The sequence below is a fragment of the Enoplosus armatus genome, chromosome 3 (assembly GCF_043641665.1).
Source record: "Enoplosus armatus isolate fEnoArm2 chromosome 3, fEnoArm2.hap1, whole genome shotgun sequence".
Lineage (NCBI taxonomy): Eukaryota > Metazoa > Chordata > Actinopteri > Centrarchiformes > Enoplosidae > Enoplosus > Enoplosus armatus.
In genome coordinates this window covers 18,061,815-18,080,537 of record NC_092182.1, presented here as the reverse complement: position 1 = coordinate 18,080,537, position 18,723 = coordinate 18,061,815, and the positions used below count along the sequence as shown (strand labels likewise).

General features: G+C 39.2%; 2 protein-coding genes across 5 annotated transcripts; both read left to right on the top strand.

Moving 5' to 3' along the window:
* Nucleotides 1-507: 507 nt before the first annotated feature.
* prr13 (proline rich 13) lies at nt 508-5,364 on the top strand. Of its 2 annotated transcripts, XM_070903057.1 has the most exons (5): nt 508-583; nt 1,501-1,557; nt 1,668-1,787; nt 1,842-2,152; nt 4,546-5,364. In XM_070903057.1, the coding sequence occupies exons 2-5, from the start codon at nt 1,542-1,544 to the stop codon at nt 4,582-4,584; spliced, it is 486 nt and encodes a 161-aa protein (XP_070759158.1). In that variant the 5' UTR covers nt 508-583; nt 1,501-1,541; the 3' UTR covers nt 4,585-5,364. The 2 variants fall into 2 exon arrangements, with proteins under 2 accessions (XP_070759158.1, XP_070759157.1); XM_070903056.1 differs by having other exon boundaries at nt 1,668-2,152.
* A 367-nt stretch (nt 5,365-5,731) lies between these two features.
* LOC139282411 (poly(rC)-binding protein 2) lies at nt 5,732-17,316 on the top strand. Of its 3 annotated transcripts, none has more exons than XM_070902109.1 (13): nt 5,732-5,871; nt 7,292-7,414; nt 8,690-8,713; nt 8,824-8,856; nt 9,001-9,117; nt 9,215-9,346; nt 9,512-9,640; nt 10,262-10,336; nt 11,150-11,191; nt 12,410-12,482; nt 13,077-13,129; nt 13,331-13,500; nt 16,034-17,316. In XM_070902109.1, the coding sequence occupies exons 2-13, from the start codon at nt 7,346-7,348 to the stop codon at nt 16,068-16,070; spliced, it is 954 nt and encodes a 317-aa protein (XP_070758210.1). In that variant the 5' UTR covers nt 5,732-5,871; nt 7,292-7,345; the 3' UTR covers nt 16,071-17,316. The 3 variants fall into 3 exon arrangements, with proteins under 3 accessions (XP_070758210.1, XP_070758209.1, XP_070758211.1); XM_070902108.1 differs by having other exon boundaries at nt 12,383-12,482; XM_070902110.1 differs by lacking the exon at nt 11,150-11,191 and having other exon boundaries at nt 12,383-12,482.
* Nucleotides 17,317-18,723: the final 1,407 nt, after the last annotated feature.

The following is an 18,723-nucleotide window of genomic DNA, read 5'->3' as shown; positions in this document are numbered from 1 at the left end:
CATGTAAGTACTCCGGAAAGCCAAGCCAGCCACTGAGCATGCAAGCCAAATTGTCTGCTGTGAATAAGGCCTAATGGTATTTGTAAAAAAAGAAGAAAAAAAAAGTTAAGTAGGTGAGCTAGAACAAAGTTTTGACTTATTTTGGCCAATATCTTTGTTAAAATGTATTAAAGCTTTAGAAAGCCCTGTGTTGTATGACTGTCTGTTCACATAACTGTTAATCCATGATGTAATGGATTTATGCGTGACTGTGTATTTCAAGTCAGGTGTGTGTGTGTGTGTGTGTGTGTGTGTGTGTCACGGGCAAACCTCCCCTTGCTCTTCCCGTTAAAATATCACTTACAATGGTTGGCAGCAAACATCGTCAACACCATCATCATTACCCTTTGTAACACAGAAACTAGTAGATCTAGTTTTACGCCAAAGCGTGCTGGACTTTAGCCAGTAATGTGCGTAGCCTTTAACAACGGGCGTGGCTTCGCGGTGCATGTTTCTGTTGCTTCCGTGCAGCTCAATGCGGAAGACCCAACAGGGAGCTCAGGATTTCTGATAAACTTGACCGAACGCGAGGCAAGTTTCTAAGGTGAGCCTATGAAATCTAGCCTTTGACAATTACTGATTAAAAGCAACCTGAAACTACAACAATGAGCAGATTTAGACCTATTTTTGTTGTGATTTCTGTCACATCATACCTGTAATGTAGCGTTAAATGGAGAAAGTGTTGCGAAATTGCTGGTGGTTGTTGAGGGATTAGACCATAATTTAGACATCATGTTATACGCGTCATGAGCTGTGCATTCATGTGATGCGTCTCTGAAAATGACAATAAATAATATTAGCAAGAAGTAGAGTTTCTAGTGATTCACGTTTTCTGTTGTTGTAATAAAGTTTTATAACAAAGTAAACTTTCGTGAAGGTAAGGTTCATTGCAGGACTGTTGTATTAGTACGACTGCATTAGTTTTAGGTGTACCCAATAAACTGGCTACTGAGTGTATATCTGTATCTCACTCATTTTTACTTATTTAATTATTTTTTGACATTCATAAAATTCATGTTTGATATATACAGAATGTTGGTCATCACATTTTCTGTACAGTAGTGCTGAAACCATTAGTCTGTTAATCGATAACCTGATTGAAAAAATATTAATCCACACATTTATTAATTATTAATGTATTAATAAATGGATCAATTGCTTCAGTTTCTGAAATGTGAACATTTGCTGCTTTTCTACATTTTATATTATTGTAAGTTGAATATATTTAGGTTTTGAACTTTTCTTTTGGACAAAACAAGTAACTAGAGGACATCTTCTTGGCCTTTGATACTGTTAGATAAGTAGCCTACCATAAAGTTTCCCTAAAGTACAAAAGTATAGGATCAGAAACTATATGGTGACCCCACATCCTAAATTATATGATAAGACAGTGTAGTTATACACGTAATAAAAGTTGCTTTTTACATGTAATGTAATTGTACTTTCTCACTGTTTCCTCAGGATTTTGAGTGAGACCTGAAGTGTCATAAAAAAACATAACCATGTGGCCAAATCAAGGTGGGATATCATACATAACCAGCATATATTATTATAATTATTTTAGGCCAGTTTCATAATATAGGTGTTCTGAAGAATACGATGTGTATGTGTGCTTTTGTGTATGTCAGGTCCTCCACCTCCAGTGGGCCCACCAAACCCTGTCTACCCTCCTGGCTACAACCCTGCATATCCTGCTGCCCCTCCAGCAGGAGTCTTCCCCCAACCTCCACATCCAACGTACCCAGCTGGTGTGAACCCAGCCATGGTACCACCTCCAGGGGCGATGCCTTACGGAGCTCCAGGAGCTCATCCTTATCCCATGGCTCCAGGTGGATATCCAGGAGTCCCTCCTGGAGGTGTTCACCCAGGTGGATATCCAGTAGTCCCTCCTGCAGGTGTTCACCCAGGTCCATACCCACATTCTCCAAAAGGGGGTCATAAAGGCCACCACAAAGGTCATCATCATGGAGGGTTGAATCCCATGACTGGAGCATTAGCCGGAGGATTGGCAGGAATGGGAATGGGGATGGTTGGACATAAAGGCCAGAAAAAGCTGAAGAAGAAGATGAAGAAAGCACATAAGGGCAAGCATGGGCATCACAAACACGGCAAGGTGAGATTGGGTTTAAAGATACACCATATAAGAGTTGTTTAAAATCGCCCCTCCTGCAGGTGAAATATTAATGCAAATACTAGATAAACAGATGAAACTTGAACCTGCCTACGCCCCTCAGCCCCAGGCCCAACTTTATTCAGTCAGTGCTGCAAACACACACCTTCACCAAGCAATATAAAAGTAGTCATGACTCAATGAGTGCAAAGTACAGCACAGCTACAGAGTACTGTTAGGAATCAACGTGGTTTACTTTCTACTGGAAGGGAGATTTTGATCAGAATCAGAATCAGAATCAGAAATACTTTATTGATCCCTGGGGGGAAATTGTACAGTACCGGTGCTCCCATTCAAAAGTAGAAAGCAGCGTAAATTTAGAAATAAAAGTATGTACAAAATATAAAAATAAAATAAAAAAAATATATATATATATGTATTACACTATTGTATATATGTACTGCACTGACATTTAAGAATAAGTAATAGTGAGGTAGTATATGTAGAAGATTTTCAGTCTGTTTCTTCTGAGTGTCTGACACTCAGAGGGAGGAGTTGAACAGTTTGATGGCCACAGGCAGGAATGATTTCCTGTGGCGCTCAGTTGACAATGATTATTGTCATAAAGATGAATTATATTGCCACGGCACATCAAAACAAACAATAACCAGTCAAGAGATTGCATTTTCAAACATGATGATGGCTTGTATGAGCACAGACAAAGCAATAGTAGTTATGGAAAGTTATTTGTTCTCTACAGTTTTTGTGGTAAATATAGTGCTGCAACTACAGATTCATTTTTATTGTCAAATAATTAATGAATTGTTTACTCTGTATGATGTACAAAAATAGTGAAAAATACCCATTACTGGTTCCTGGGGCTCAAGGAGACATCCTCACAATGTGTCTCTTTTGTCTGATCAACTGTTTTAAAGCCCCAAATATTCAGTTAGCTATCTTATAGGACTATTAACAGCAGGAATCCTCAGCATTTGAAAGTAGATTTTTGGCTTTTTTACTTTAAAATAGACTTTAGTTATTTATTAGAATAGATTTTTTGATTAGTTTCAGCTCTACTTAAATACCACTGCTTTGGGTAAACATTTACAGAAAGGAATACAGAAAAAAGACAACATGAAACTATATTAAATTTTAGTGATTGATTAATAATTACATGCCTTGATTAGTGTACCACATAAACACCTCACAAAATGCATCACTGCTACAGTGAATGAATTCTTTGGAAACATGATGTGGCTCCTGCTCTGTCAGTCTGCATTTGATTATCTTAGATATATCTTGGGTTTGAACACATTCAGTTGAGACTGGTGGTTTCAGGAGTTTAACTCATATCTGCGGTTTAATTTTCCAGTTAACATGGTTGCTTTGAATACAGTGACTGTGCAGTTTTGTCAGACAATCAGTTTTTGTGTTGGCTTTTAAATATGATCAAGGCAGATGTGGCATTTTAAATGTATGAAATAAACATTTAGTTCTCACTAAGTATGCTATATATTGCTATGCAGGCTGAATGATAGTACATTTTGTCATGTCAAGATTATATAAAGTAGTTTAAATTAGCATCAGCTTTAAAACTCCTGATATAGTGACCCCTAAAGGCAGCTGGGAGATTCATACAAGACACAGTAAGTGGGTTTGTAAACACAGCTGTGCATTATAGGTTCTGAGGAGTAGTCAGGTTTAAGAGACAGTGTGAGCTCTTCTGGAAAACACAACTTTAAGTCATCTTAAACTCTCAAATATTGCTTGACAAATCCCCATTAGAAAGCAATGGGCTTTTGCTTTCAGCTGCGGTCCACATGTTCTGGTTCCGAGTAATGAAGGTGAGGTATTGGACCTGTTTAAGGGCTCGACTGGCTTGAAATTGTGGAATATGGTTGAGTCTGAACAGTGATACCCCATGTAAGCACTTACTTGCATCTTACTTGCATCTCAGTTCTTTAAAGAAAAACCCAAAGCACTCTGAACACGCTTTGAGATGTTTTACATCTGACAAAACAGTTAGCTCTTGTCAAGAAAAAAATACAGTACATTGAGTTAAATACAGAGAAAAACAGCAAACCAAACTGGAAATATTCAGATTTCAACACCTCCTTTTGATCTTCTAAAAATATTGTAGGCAAGATGAAACCGAAAATCCATGAACCATTACAATCTATGACAATATATCAGTAGTTATTGGGTCTTGAAACTTCACATGACCCTGTCTACTCTGTGAATAATGGGAGGTCATTCCCAACCTTTCATTTAGTCCATAAAGACTTGCATTTGTAAAATGCAGATTAAGTTAAACATTTGTTGTTTGTGTTTAAAGCTATAATTTAAAATCTACTTAAATATGAATACATATATGATCTTTCTCTTTTTCTCCCCAGTCCTCCAGCAGCAGCAGTAGCAGCAGTAGCAGTGACTGAGACTGAGGCCACCAGTTCAAGACAAGGCTTTCACAGAAATGCTTTACAAAAGGGCAACCTGAAATGCCTGAAATGCTTTACACAAGGGCAACCTGGCTATTAACCATAAACACACAAAAGTCATACATATCACTTTTAACAACATTTCTGGAAAAATGCAGTGTCTTGCATGGGCTATTTATACCAGAAATGCATTTTGCTATGAACATCTCCACAGCATGTGGCTGTATCGGCATTCCACCATGTCTTAAATGTTCTTTAGGTCATGTCTTTTTCTTTTTTTGGGGGGGGTTTGTGGTGTTTATGTCAAATGTTCCATAGTTACGGTTTCTGTACAATAGTAAAAATGCATACACTAGTGTACAAACACATTGAAATGATTTGAAGATGGACTGCAGCAATGTGCAGACGATTTTCATAATGCACAACTTTGTTTTGAAAATCTAATATTGTGATTAGAAGGATATATGTTTTTTTCTTTTCTTAGGAAGATTAACCTAGAGGTGGAGAATCATACAGATATTGGTGTATTTATTTGTGGCCTATTTTATTTTTTTAATTTAATGTTCACTAATGCACATGACTGCATTGCTTTGTATCTACACTAATTGTAATTATACATAAAGGGTCTTCAATTAATGCTACTCAATAAATAGATGTAAATAAAAAGTCTTAAGGTGCTGTGTGTCTTCCCCAAACTGGTAAATAATTGAAGTTATAAACTGAGTTGCAGTACACTTTACACCCACTAGTGGCCCAATAAATAAGTATTTTATTGAAGTTTGTGTCTGTGTAAATATGAACATATTAAAAACGTCGATAAAGCATATCCCTATATGCTAATTAGTGTTTAAAATCATGTAAAACACGAGGGCCGTGTTATTTCCAACAACAAACCCTTCCTGCTGTGACGTTTTAAACCAATGCAACAATGTTTCTATTGTACGCAATAACTCTTTATTTTTAAACGGTATCCTTTAATCTGCCGTATTGTAGCATAATGTCCCACAATGTGCTACTATAACTCTTGTGTTTTGTTGACGTGATTATGGGACTTCTTCAGGTTGAACTCAGGATGGGGGGTTTGGGTTGGGTGAAAGGGGAAAGTTCAGAGGTGATAATTTTGTTGTCTTTGTGTAAAGGAGTGGAGCTCGATCTCACATCACTCTTCCCTCTTCCCCGAGTCCTTTCTAAACTCTCCCCCGGGTTTCTACCCTCCCGAACCTCTCCCCTTCTACCCTTACAACCCCAACCCTCCCCCCGATCACTTACCAACACACGAATCAGGTGAGTTTTATTTTGATGTTTGGTGTTTTTATATATTTTGTTATGATCAGAAGTAGCGCAAACAAATCGCGCCCAGCAGCTAGCGGCTGCTTGTCCAGCATGCTAACAGGCCGCATGATGATGAGCACGCAGTCTCCTTACAGAATCATTTGACTAGCTTAGCTAGCCACGGGGAAGTTTGATATTAATGTTACTGCTCAAAACTGTCGTATTCCGTGTATCACCCGTAGTTAATCGGAAAAGGACGTAACTACCATGCCATGAAGGCTGCCGATATTTGGTCAGCTATTAATAACATTGAGTAATTAAGCTAACTAGCTAGCCTTGCTAAGTAGCGCACGCATGCTTCATTCATTTTCGCAGCACGGTGAGCAAATCAGAATGCTAAATGGCTAACAGACTTACAACAAGAGTTAGTAGTTAAATGGACTTACTTAAAACTAAACAATACAAGCGAAGTAAGCAATTAAATGTCTGCTTTTCGTGCCGAACACACTTGTGAATGTATTTTACGTAATATAAATCTAAATGTGGTAGTGCGGGAGTAATTGTACGCACATTTGTTGATAAACTTGATTCATAGCTAATGATGAAGTCATCGTTAGCTTACAAATCCTATGTTTTTCAGTTAGCATTGCGATGGATTCAATGCTATTTTACTTTTTAACTTGGGTCGGAGCAGCATTCAGATGTTTGAAAATAAATGCACTCAACTAGCAGCATGTAGTTGTAACAGTGGAAGTGAGCCCAAATACAGGTTTTAATGATTCGTCGTAGTACGCATCAGTTTTCACAAGCATGAACGTTAGCATGAGCTATTATTACGTTACAGATTTATTCATATATTTTTGAATAGGTGCATTTTGTGTCCGACAGGATAATTTGACTCTTGGAAAACAAAGTATAACTATAATATCTGTCGTATATTTATAATCCCACATTATACATTTAGCCGAAGGATATGGCATCGTCTGGTGTGATTTAATTGAATGTTTTAGTTTGACAATAAGATAATTGCTTAGCTAACTGGGACCCAGAGGCCTTGAAATACTTCGTGTTATGCTGTGGCCATATACTAATGTTATGTCTGTATGCAGCATTAGAGTTTCTCTAATGGAAACAGGTAGAATCTGCAGTCTATGAAATCTCATTTGTGTATTAGCCAGTCATTGGATGTAAATACCAGGAAGTCTACCATTAACTTACCATGGGTTGGAAATATTTAGTATTTACCACTTTACAAACAGGCTACTTATATACATGGCACATCACTAGTCTTACTATTCTTACCCCTAATCTGCATCCATGTTACGTGAATTTTTGTTTTTGTTGTTTTTTACTGAATTGCAATTCAGTCTTGCGACATGATCGTCCTTGGTATATAATGTCTTGTCTCTGCTGTGTCTGTATGTCCCTTCAGATCCATCTTGGTGACCAAAGACCCCAGTTCTGTACGAACAGCTAGGTTGCAGTTATGGACTCCGGTGTGATTGAAGGAGGGCTCAATGTCACCCTTACCATTAGGCTGCTCATGCATGGCAAGGTGAGGTCACCCATCAGCTGCTTGTGTCGGCACTCTAAAAGTCTATGACATTATATTTATGGAAATTAAAGTTCTTCTGGGATGTATAAAGGTCAGGGACTTTGATGTGATGAGTAAGGGTATTGACTCGGTGATGGCATCCTATATCTCACAGCAAAGTGGAATGGTGTTTGGCATGTTACTTTGTTTGAGCTTTTACATAGGAGACTGTGTTTGCCACATGTCTAGATGTATTATTTCAATGTTGGACTCACTTTGCTAAAATATTAAAATGTTCCTCTCTGCTACTATTGAATTTATTTCAGAAATAATGGGCTACTTTACTGAGAGCAGAGTTATACTCCTCAAGTCAGCAGTTATATCCTTTTATACCTTCAACATGATGACAAAGTGAAACGTCTCCCTCCCCTGCATTCCTGTCTGATCACTGAGGTCACAGATCAAATATTACAGACAGTCATTTCTACATCTCTAACGGACACTTGCTAAAATGTACAACCAGTAGGCATGACATTGCATTTGCCGTTGTCACTAATCCATCTGGCTTTTGCGACAGCATCATACCACACACTTGTTGCATTTTGAGTTCCACAGTGGCCTGTTGTTATTGTGGTTTCAAATGCCGAGATGCCATGTGGCAACAAGTGGCTGCTCAAAATCTAACTCTGACATGTCAGCCTATACTGCGGATATATCCAAAAAACTATCCTCCAAAAGCTCTGCTAGCACGTAGCATCCTAAAACAGGCCCCAGCACTAGCGAGGCATTAGCAGCCTACAGATACTGTGTGCTTGACTGCATCCTGGATCTCACTGTGGTCAACAGCACCATCTTGAGTCTGTGTGGGATTAGACGGAAGCAAAAAATGCCTATGGTAGAGAGCTGTGGAATTCATGATGAATCAGGCTGTTTGAATAGTTTCCTCAGTTTTAAAGACCACTAGTTGAACCATTTGTAATGAACTTTGGCCCATTTTGATTAGTGCATGATCAAAGGAAGCAGCCATAATCATTATAATGGATTGCATCTAGTGACCATAACCACTGAGGAATTTCTGAAGGAGGTGCACTTACAGTGACAGCTTTTCTTCTCGTCCAAGTTTTGGGAAACCATATAGTCTTATGTATTGAAGGTTTTTCATGGCCTGATAAACTAGGCAAGCTGTATCTATAAAGGTTAGACAAGTCCAACTCTGTGGTAGTAAAAAATGACAGGTTTTAAAAGATGAATAATGAGCCTAATCCATCTGTATCTCAATTTCTTTTCCTATTTTAGGAAGTCGGAAGTATTATCGGGAAGGTAAGCTGCTGTTTAATATAACTGAAATTTTGATTGTCTGTCATTATTTGAAGATCTGTCTGTTTTTAAGTGATAATGAGTTTGACTTTAATGTGATTCTCTCCTAATAGAAAGGTGAATCTGTGAAGAAGATGAGAGAAGAGGTGAGGTCTATTCTTCTGATTTCTACTATGTAAAGTACAACGAGATGCAACGTTATAGTTACTAAGAGACCAAAGTTGGCAGATTTTACTATAGGAAGTCTGCCGACTTTCTTGTCAATGCCTTGCTTTTCTCTTTGTCTGCAGAGTGGGGCTCGCATCAACATCTCAGAGGGCAATTGTCCTGAGAGGATCATTACTTTGGCAGGTCCAACCACCGCCATCTTTAAAGCATTCTCCATGATCATTGAAAAGCTGGAAGAGGTAGGTCACAATTTACACTGACTAATGGATTCGCAGATCAGCAGTAACCAGCCCAAACACAAACTAGATTAACCTTCGTCTTCATATTTTTTTCCAGGACATAAGCAGCTCAATGACAAACAGCACAGCTACCAGCAAGCCCCCAGTGACCCTACGCATTGTGGTGCCTGCCAGCCAGTGTGGCTCCCTCATTGGGAAAGGTGGCTGCAAGATCAAGGAAATTCGAGAGGTACACATAGAGAAGAGCATTTATCACAAAACGTGAAACAAAACCTTGCGAGCTCCAATCCAGCATTAGCTGACTGCCACCCTTCTACCAGTGGAATTGAGTACATCAAACACTGATGCACAGCAGGTCTTGAATTCTTATCTAATTTTACTCTGTGTGTTCCAGTCAACTGGTGCTCAGGTACAAGTGGCAGGAGACATGCTCCCCAACTCCACAGAGCGAGCCATAACCATCGCTGGTACTCCCCAGTCGATAATTGAGTGTGTGAAGCAGATCTGTGTGGTCATGCTTGAGGTAAGTGGACTCATGAAAGCAATGAAACAAATTAAGTGGCAGCTGAAAATAGTGTGATCTCTGGGCTTTTGGATCAGGGATGTCTCGAGCCGATCCACAGGATTGTGGTTTCAGTGTTTTACAGATATTGTAAAATCACTAGAGGGCAATATATAAAATATTACACTGAAGGTAGATGACTATAATACTAGCTATATATTCCTAATCCAAAGCTATTTAGATAGCTTCACTTTTCATTTTAGTTTCAATTGTGTCTGTCCAAGACTAAAATGTGTGTCCAAGGAAAAATGCAGCTATATTCCATAAGAAAATATAAACAGATTGAGACTCTATATTGGCAGACAGTCAAAGCACTGTGGTTGGGAGCGGGGCAAAAAAACTAACTGAGAACAACAAAAGAAAACCCACTAAATCGAGACTGCCCTCACATGGCGCTATAGCTTTTTTTTAAGATTGTACTTTTCATGTTGCTTCAGTTATTGCTAGTAAAAACAGTGGTATACTACAATTGTAGTTTAAAAACCTACAAACCCTCTTAACACTATTCAGATTTTGCAACAATTGCATAATAACATGGGTAGTAATGTATTTACACATCTGCCTTCTTTGTCTCCTCTACAGTCTCCCCCTAAGGGGGTCACTATCCCCTACAGACCCAAGCCTTCAGGATCTCCCGTCATCTTTGCAGGCGGACAGGTACATACGACACATCAGAGGGACGCTGGATCCCACCTTTTTTTTTATTCATGATGTTTTGGGGGATATTTATTGCTTCAGTTGTCTGTCTTCTTATGTCGGTGTGTGATGAATATTTGTGCAGAATGTTATATGCTTGTAAAGCTTGATGTGTGATGAAAGTCTTTGAATATACTTAACTCAAAGTAGGACAAACATCGTGAATGACGATTCCAGTTTTGATACTCGTATGTGATTGGACAAGACCATGATAGTTGAGAGTAGCTGTGGAGGGTATGTAAGTTAAAACAGTTGTAACTAGAGCGGCAGATACTAATTGTTTGAGGAGAGTATCAACAGCTTTAATAGTCTGATGACCACAAGACGTTTGTTACAGTTCCATCTCTCAGTATGTTTCCCCAGATTTTGTTGTATTGTTTGGAGCATTACATTTCAGAAGTGTGGAGGCTTATTTCCCACTATTGTTGGTCTGAACCAAAATGGTTTGTGGTGCTCGTTTGCTTAACATAACAAGTTCTTATCTCACTAAATATCTTTTTTTTTTTGTTCTTTGAAAGGAACATTTCACCTTCTGGTTTTCCTTTATTCCACTGTAATGTATCTGAAGATTTCTCTTTTCCCAGAAATGTGGAGACTTTGGACAAGACATACGTGTTGATATTCTTATGTTATATTAGTTCAGAATAGACTTTGATGTGTTAGGAGTCTTCAACAGATATTTATGTGTTAGGAGGGATGTAGCTGGAGATGTAAGCTGACCAAAAACAAAGTCAGATGTGAGGCCTATGAAAGCTTTGTTTTCATTTGTTTCAGGCATATGCCGTACAAGGACAGCACGCGATTCCACAGCCAGATGTAAGTGCAGTAGACATTTTTTACATGACCCCCCACCACTCCCACCCATAATTACAACTGTCCTCTTCCAAAATGTGCAACCGCCCATCCTCCCTCCCACCCACCCACGCCTCGTTTTACAGCCTATAACTGGAGCTGAACTTGCTCCTAATTTTGTTTTTGACCTAACATTATCAGATTTTCTAACCATTAAGAGACCAGCACTGTTAGTACTTCATGTTTGTATAGTTCCTCAGTTGACTGGCAGTCAGTTATTAATTAAACTGACATTTGTTGTTTGTGTTTGTCCAGACTCTCCACTGTTCCATGAATAATAATCTGTTCCTGTTGCTCTTTTCATTTTTTTCTTTTTTTTGGTATGTCTTGTTTTACATGCCTCGTTCATTAGTCTGTCCCAGATAAACATGTGGTTCTTTTTTTCCACCTCTTCATAAACCCTTCATTATTACTTTGTGCTCTGCCCACTTGTCTCTCAACTCAATTAATCTTTCTCTCTCTTTTTTTAATGAGCTTTAGATGTTCCATCAGGAGCTTTGGATGTAATAGACCGTATATTATTAATCTAACCTGCCACTAACTTGGCAACAGAGCAAGGAAGTACCAGTCAGATATAATGTAAAGCATGGTAACATTTATAACAGTTTAAATTAGATTCTTGGGCCCTTAAGCAGTGTGGTTATGTGTATATAATTAGTTTGTCATTGCTTTTTTTGTTTATTAAAACTAGAATCTTTTTATAAAAGTGACACAGAAACCTGTCATCACATCCTTGAATCTTCCCTTCCAGCTATAGTGGTGATAGCTGGTGATGCTAATTCATAATGCATATTGAGAGCTCCCTCACTTGTGTATTGTGACTTTGCCCTGACACCTGAAGACTGCGAGAAAGCATTACCAAGAGATGCAGCCTGCACTTTGGAGGAATACCTATGGGGTACCCCACATAGACAAGTCATAAAACACACTGTCAGACACCAGTGATCCACGCAGAGCTTTGTGAAAGTATAAGAGATCTGTCTACACAGCACAGTATTGAGTGACGTGTGTGAAATCTTTTTTATTTATTTTATTTTTGGGAGGATCTTTGTGTATCTGTCTGGACTGACTGTGATTTTTGTGTTCTGTTTTTCCCTCTTCCTGTGTTTTCCATTTCCTCCATTTCTCTCCCTGCCTCCTCTCTCACTCTCACAGTCTTCCTCTGCTGCTATCTCTCCACAGCTCACCAAGCTTCACCAGCTGGCTATGCAGCAGAGCCCCTTCCCCATCGCACCAAGCAACCAGGGATTCACTGGTACGCCGCACAACAAGGCCAGCGGGCTTTCAAAGCAACATTTTGTCAACTTGTCAGCCTCAAAAGTCAGAGTTTGTTGGACACAAGCACAAAATCTCTCTGGCCCCTCAAACATATTTGAAGAAAACCCAAAGAGCTTGGTGATAGTAGCAACAACACAGTTATTGACACAATTATTTAAGTACTTTAATATTGATTAGGCATCATTTTAAGTTACACTGAAAAACACAATCCAATAAAAAAATTACAATTATATTTTCTTGGAGGCATTCAGCTGGAGTTCGTAGTGATGTATGGGGCGGCAAAGGTGTTCCTAATATTTTCTCCACTTCATTGACATGTAATACATTATGATGCAATTCAGTAACAAAGTAAGTACAAAAACACTACAAACTACACACCAGATACGGGGGAAAAAAACCAGGATCTTAATCTTAAACTTTCGAGTGCATGCCTCGCTGAAATACATACCTTCTGAATATGTCATCCAAGCTCTACATACTTCATATTGCATGTAGATTGATTTGCGTATTTCAACATATTATTTTGGTTATTTGATCATCGTTGGTTATCATTTTCTTGTTTGTTTTTCAGGGATAGATGCTTCTGCTCAAACCAGTTCCCATGAGATGACCATTCCAAATGATGTAAGTGCTTCAATCACTGTTAAACAGTTAAAGTTAAGGCATGTTTCTCATCCACAATTTATTCAACTAAACAAAACCTTAATGTTAACCAAACTGTTGACTGGGATTAAAGCCTGCATGTGTTCATTCTGTCATTCAGAGTCTATGAAGCATTCCTATCACTTTGCTTTGCTTTAACTTTGCTGCTCTTCTCCACTGCAGCTTATTGGGTGCATCATCGGCCGCCAGGGAGCCAAGATCAACGAGATCAGGCAAATGTCGGGTGCCCAGATCAAGATTGCGAATCCAGTGGATGGATCGACTGACCGCCAGGTCACCATCACAGGCTCACCTGCCAGCATCAGTCTGGCGGAGTACCTCATCAACGCCAGGTGAGATAATCAGTTATATACTACATTAGCTCCCCGCAGGTGATTCGTTCAGTCGCAGGCTTTAAAAAATAAAAACATGTAGCTTCAATTTAAGGCATATTATTTGTCTGCATCAGTTCAGTTTGATTAAATTGAAGATTTTTCTTTAACATGTAGAGACTTCAGTTAGTTGGGCCTACCTGATCACATTTATCCTAATGTCACAATACTACAGTAATCCATAATCAAATGAAGTAGTATATGTTTGCCTAATATCACGTGAAAATACATATCTGGTCCACCTGCTGTATCGGCTTTTCTAGTTTGGATTTGTGTTCAAATTCAAGTAATTGGGTTAATGGTATTTTTTGGCTACTGCTAATCATCACTTTGGTGTTGCTAGCTCTCTGTCAGTCTGCACTTGTGTCTTTTCCCTTATTCTACCCTTTGCTCCACATTGATCCGTCACTAGAGATGTGATATTTTTAAATTTTTGGATTGACACATTCATTTCTAATGAAGCTTTTTGTCTTGTGTTTTGATCACATCCCTGAGTGATTCCCCCCACACACACCCCCCACCCCTCCTCCTTCTCCTACCCCCCCACCCCCACCCACCCATTGCTCACCAGCCTGCCCTGTGACCCATCCCGACTGTGTTGTCCCTCTCTCCTTGTCTCTCTTTCTACAGTGTAGAGTCCTCTAAACCTCCTCCCTCCTCCTCCTCCTTGAACCCTGAACAGACCAGCCCGTGCCCTCCCTCCACCTCTACTACTACTACTACTACCACTACTACTACTACTACTACCACCACCTCCTCTGCTGCTACCTCCTCCTTCTCTTCCTCCTCCTCCTCTTCCTCCTGTGTGGTGCCCCCCTCAGCCTCCATCCCTCTGTCCTTGTTGGCTCCAGGGCCGCCTCCTCCCTCCTCTTCCTCCTCCTCTTCCTCCTCCACTGATTCCCTGCTCCCCAGCTCTCCTGCCTGTGTGTCGAGTCTCCTCAGTCTCAAGCCCCTCCCTCTCCTGGCCCTCCATGTTGTCAGCGGGGCCAGTAACCCCGCACACCCAATTCCCACTGAGCCCAAAATCGCCCCAGAGCTGAGCTCCAAGTCTAAAAGGCGAAGGCTCTCCCCTTACTAGCGAAGGAAACATAAGTCATCTACTACTGAAGTACTGACAATGCTCTTTGTTGTCTGTACCTGCACTTGCTTTTGTATCTGGCTGTGCCATGCCACGCTTACTACAGAAAACTAATGCACACAGACAAGTGTTAAACAGCCAGACAGATGGTTGCTGCCATATTTATAATATAGATATCTGTAGCTTGATTTGGCCTGTCTCTTAAAGAAATGACATGTTGAGTGCATTATATTTTTAAATGACTTTGAACTTAGCATGAACAGTGAATTATTTCACTGATTTACTGAAGCATTTTTCTCTTTGTGTAAGCTCTGCTCAGGTAGCGGCTCTCTTTAAGATGTCACATTGTATTTATGAGAACAGTTTTCTTGTAGTGAATTTTAAGTGACGATTGATTGATTGATAGCAGTCATACTGGAGAGTATATGTCTCATGATTTTGTGAGGTTTTTTTTTGTTTTCTTTTGCTTATGTAAGAAGCAGTTGTAATTTCAATTCAAAGTAAATCTGCCCTCAGGTATCAAAGGCACCAAACCACCCTTTATTTAGATCATAATTAAAAAATACCCATTCAACCAGTTTAGCTTATTTTAAAAGGAATGCTCGACATTTTGGTAAATACTTATTGGCTTTCTTGTTGAGAGTTAGATAAGAAGATGAATACCACTCTCATGTCTGTACCGTAAGTAAGTAACCAGCACCCAGTTCGTTTAGCTGAACACAAAGACTGGAAACAGCTAGTCTGGCTCTGTCTAAAGCTAACAAAATCTGACTACCAGCACCTCTAAAGATCAGTAATCAACACGCTTCATCTCGTTTGTGTAATCCGTACAAAAACCAAAGTGTAAAAAGTGTGGTTTTAGAGGCGTTATGTGTGACTATTTCTTGGCCAGGAGCAGTGACTTCCTGGAGTGGCCACTGGTTGCCTGGCAACCTCTCAGTGATGACATGTTACTGATTTTCTTTTTTCTTTTTTGTACGAATTAAACAAATGAGATACAATGTGTTAATTAGAGAGCTTTAGAAGTGTTGTTAGAGCCAGGCTACCCGTTTCCACCCGTTTCCATTTTTTATGCTAAGCTAACCGGTTTCTATCAATCCCTCTGCAAGAATGCAAATTAGCGTGTTTCCCAAGATGTTGGAGCTATTTCTTCAACACTGCTCCATTACCAAACCATTAAGTATCAGTTTGAGATCTGAGTTATTATAGAGGAGTGGCCAAACTGGACTAATGATCTTTTTTTTTTTATATCGGAGCATACATTTCTTGTTTAATAAATCCAGATGATTTCCTTATCTAGCATTTTATTCTAATAATGTAACGTACAGTAAATGACATTTATCTTGTCTGTCTGATTGCATGCCTTATTCTTTCTCCCCCCCTGGTCTCCGGGTGTCTCTCTGTCTGTTTCTCCAGGCTTTCCTCTGAGGCCACAGGACTGGCAGCCAACTGATAAGACACTGCATCTGCACTAAATCTCACTTTTATATCATCGGCTACCATAAAGCAGTCAATGCAACTATCCAACATAAGAGTTTATATATTATACCGCCTCTTCCTCATTTGAAATCATGTCATCCACCTCTGATTTGATCCGCTGAGTTCATTATTTATTTTCTTTTGTTTTGGTTTTAGTCAAAAGAAGCAAACAATTAGGTTTTTAATTCCCTTTTTGAGTCGAGATGGAGGTTTTAATGATTTGTTATTAGACTTATTTTTATTTTTTTTGATGGATCCCTCGCTCTTTCTTCCCTTTTTCTTTGCCATCACAGAGGAGCAGAGTTGGAAAACTCTGAATAGACATAGATTTAGTTCTGTACAGTCAGTTTTTTTCTTTAAAAAGGAAAAGACAAAAAAGGAAAAATAAAAAAAGTATCAAAAATAAGAATAGAGTGAAAGTTTTATTGTGTTTATATACACGCCCCCTCCCCTTTTTCTCACCCAGTTCCACAAGTCAGTCTGTACGTTTCATGTCCGTACTCACTTGCTTTAAGTATACACAGCATTCTCCCCCTTTGTCACCTTTTCAATTGAAGTGCTTGTAACATGGATCACACTCGTGTCACTGAGGAGAATACGTAGCTGTACATGCACTGTCACTGATTATATTTGGTTATGACAACAAGTGTTCTGACTCTCACAATTGAATTCATCCAGATAATTTAAAATGTGTATTACTACGTGTGTCACTTTTCGCCCCTCTACATGTCATTCCTGTTTTTTTCCCCCCCATCTCCTGGTCCTGAGATCATGTGTTGATATTTTGCTGGGATGGGAGGTTTTTGGGGGTCTGGACTTGGCTCTAGGGATTGGAAGCAGAGGGTTCTCCTCGCTTTTTTTGTAAAGACTGATATATACTAAAAAAAAAGAAAAAAAAATGTTGGAATATTTGTTTTAAAAGGAGGAAATATTTTTTTTTAACTACCAAAGGGGGATTAACTCCTGGACACAGACTGATCTGTCAATTTAAATGTGATGAGGCTGAGAAATGAAATCATTGAAGCTCTGGAACTAGACAAAGAAAGGGTTGTGAGTTAACACTAGTTTCCTGCTCTTTGCTTTGCTCAAGTCAAAATTTATTTTATTTTTTATTTGCAGGAAAGAAAAACTTTTGTGCACGTTTTTGAGACTGTAGACCTGGGTGCCACGACATTGTTTAAAAAATACAGAAATAAAGATGTGAAATGCTCAAACCACAACTCGTCTTGAGAACTTTGTCACCGTCTGAGGTATATTGAACACACAAATTGAGATTTTACAGGTTTGATTTTATTTTAAATTGTTTCTTAAATATATTTATTGTACAGTTACAATAATGCAGTATAAAAAGCAAACGTTTCAGTTCATACTGGGTTGTTTCAATCAGCATCATGGGAAACACAAGTACCTCCGCAATCGAGACACTAGAGGGCAGTAGGTTTGCTTTTTGGCAACATTTTATCCTGCAGGAGGATTTCTAGCTTCAAATCTTGGGGCCACAATCAGTTTAAAATGCTGTACAAATTGGACGTCTAAAACTTAACACCAGATTAAAAAAATAGAAGCTGCCATTTCTAGCTTATTGAGTGGGACCTGATCGGTCATAAATTGAATGGAATAGGATGTAATGTGCTGTTGTACAGTCAGATTGAACCACATGCACATAAGCAGACTTGTCAAGGGACACAAGTTTTATGTATCATACTGTCTGTTATGAAGGAGCCCTTTCACATTAGTGAAAAATGACCATTTATGGGCCAAAATTTCAGCTGGTGAGGACAATGTCGGAGTGACCTTTCTGTAAAGTTAATTAATCTGCTATGTTGGGGGAAGGAAGAAAGCAAAACCAGACAAATGGTGATATCACAGGCCACTTCTTTTAAGGGTACACTGATATTGAGTAAGCTAAAAGGTCATTTCTGTCATCTTCTGAAGTGCTTCCGCCGCAGATGAGCCTGTGACTGCTTTGTGAACTTACTAAAACAATACTAGAATCAAAACGATGTGAGCCACATTAAGTTTCCCAAAATGATCTAAACCCTAATCATCTTCTCTCTTCTATGCTGGTGCTCTGCAAACATAGTGAGGCCACAGGTCTGGCAAAGTTAGAACTGAGTCAGAGCAGAAAACCATGATCATATTTACGCACGCATTTACGTTATTCTGAGATCTATGTTGGTGTTTTGTGTCATCCGCATGCCTTCTTTAAGTGTCTTTAAGTGTCTGCCAGAAATCATCAGTCTGTTGTTGCATTTTTTTCTCTGAGTGACAAACAGTGACCAATAGGCTATCCATACTTTGTCACAAGCATGCTTTTCTGATGCTATATACACCCCCAGATCCTCAGAGAGGGATTTTCGAACTGGTATTGCATTTTAATACGGTAAACTCTGCAATACTAATAAAAGAAAAAAGCCTGTCTGTCCTGAACGAACTCAGCAGTGGTTCACGGCAGGACATACTGTACCAGAGCAGACGTATTGCTTTTTCTTTGTTCACATGTTGTTCCTCTCCTAACTGTGTTTCGATGCTCAGACATAAACAGCAGCTACAGTACATTCTACTACCATAAGCTTTTTGAGGTTCAAATAGAGTAGCGCCACCTAATTAAAAACATCAGCACCTTT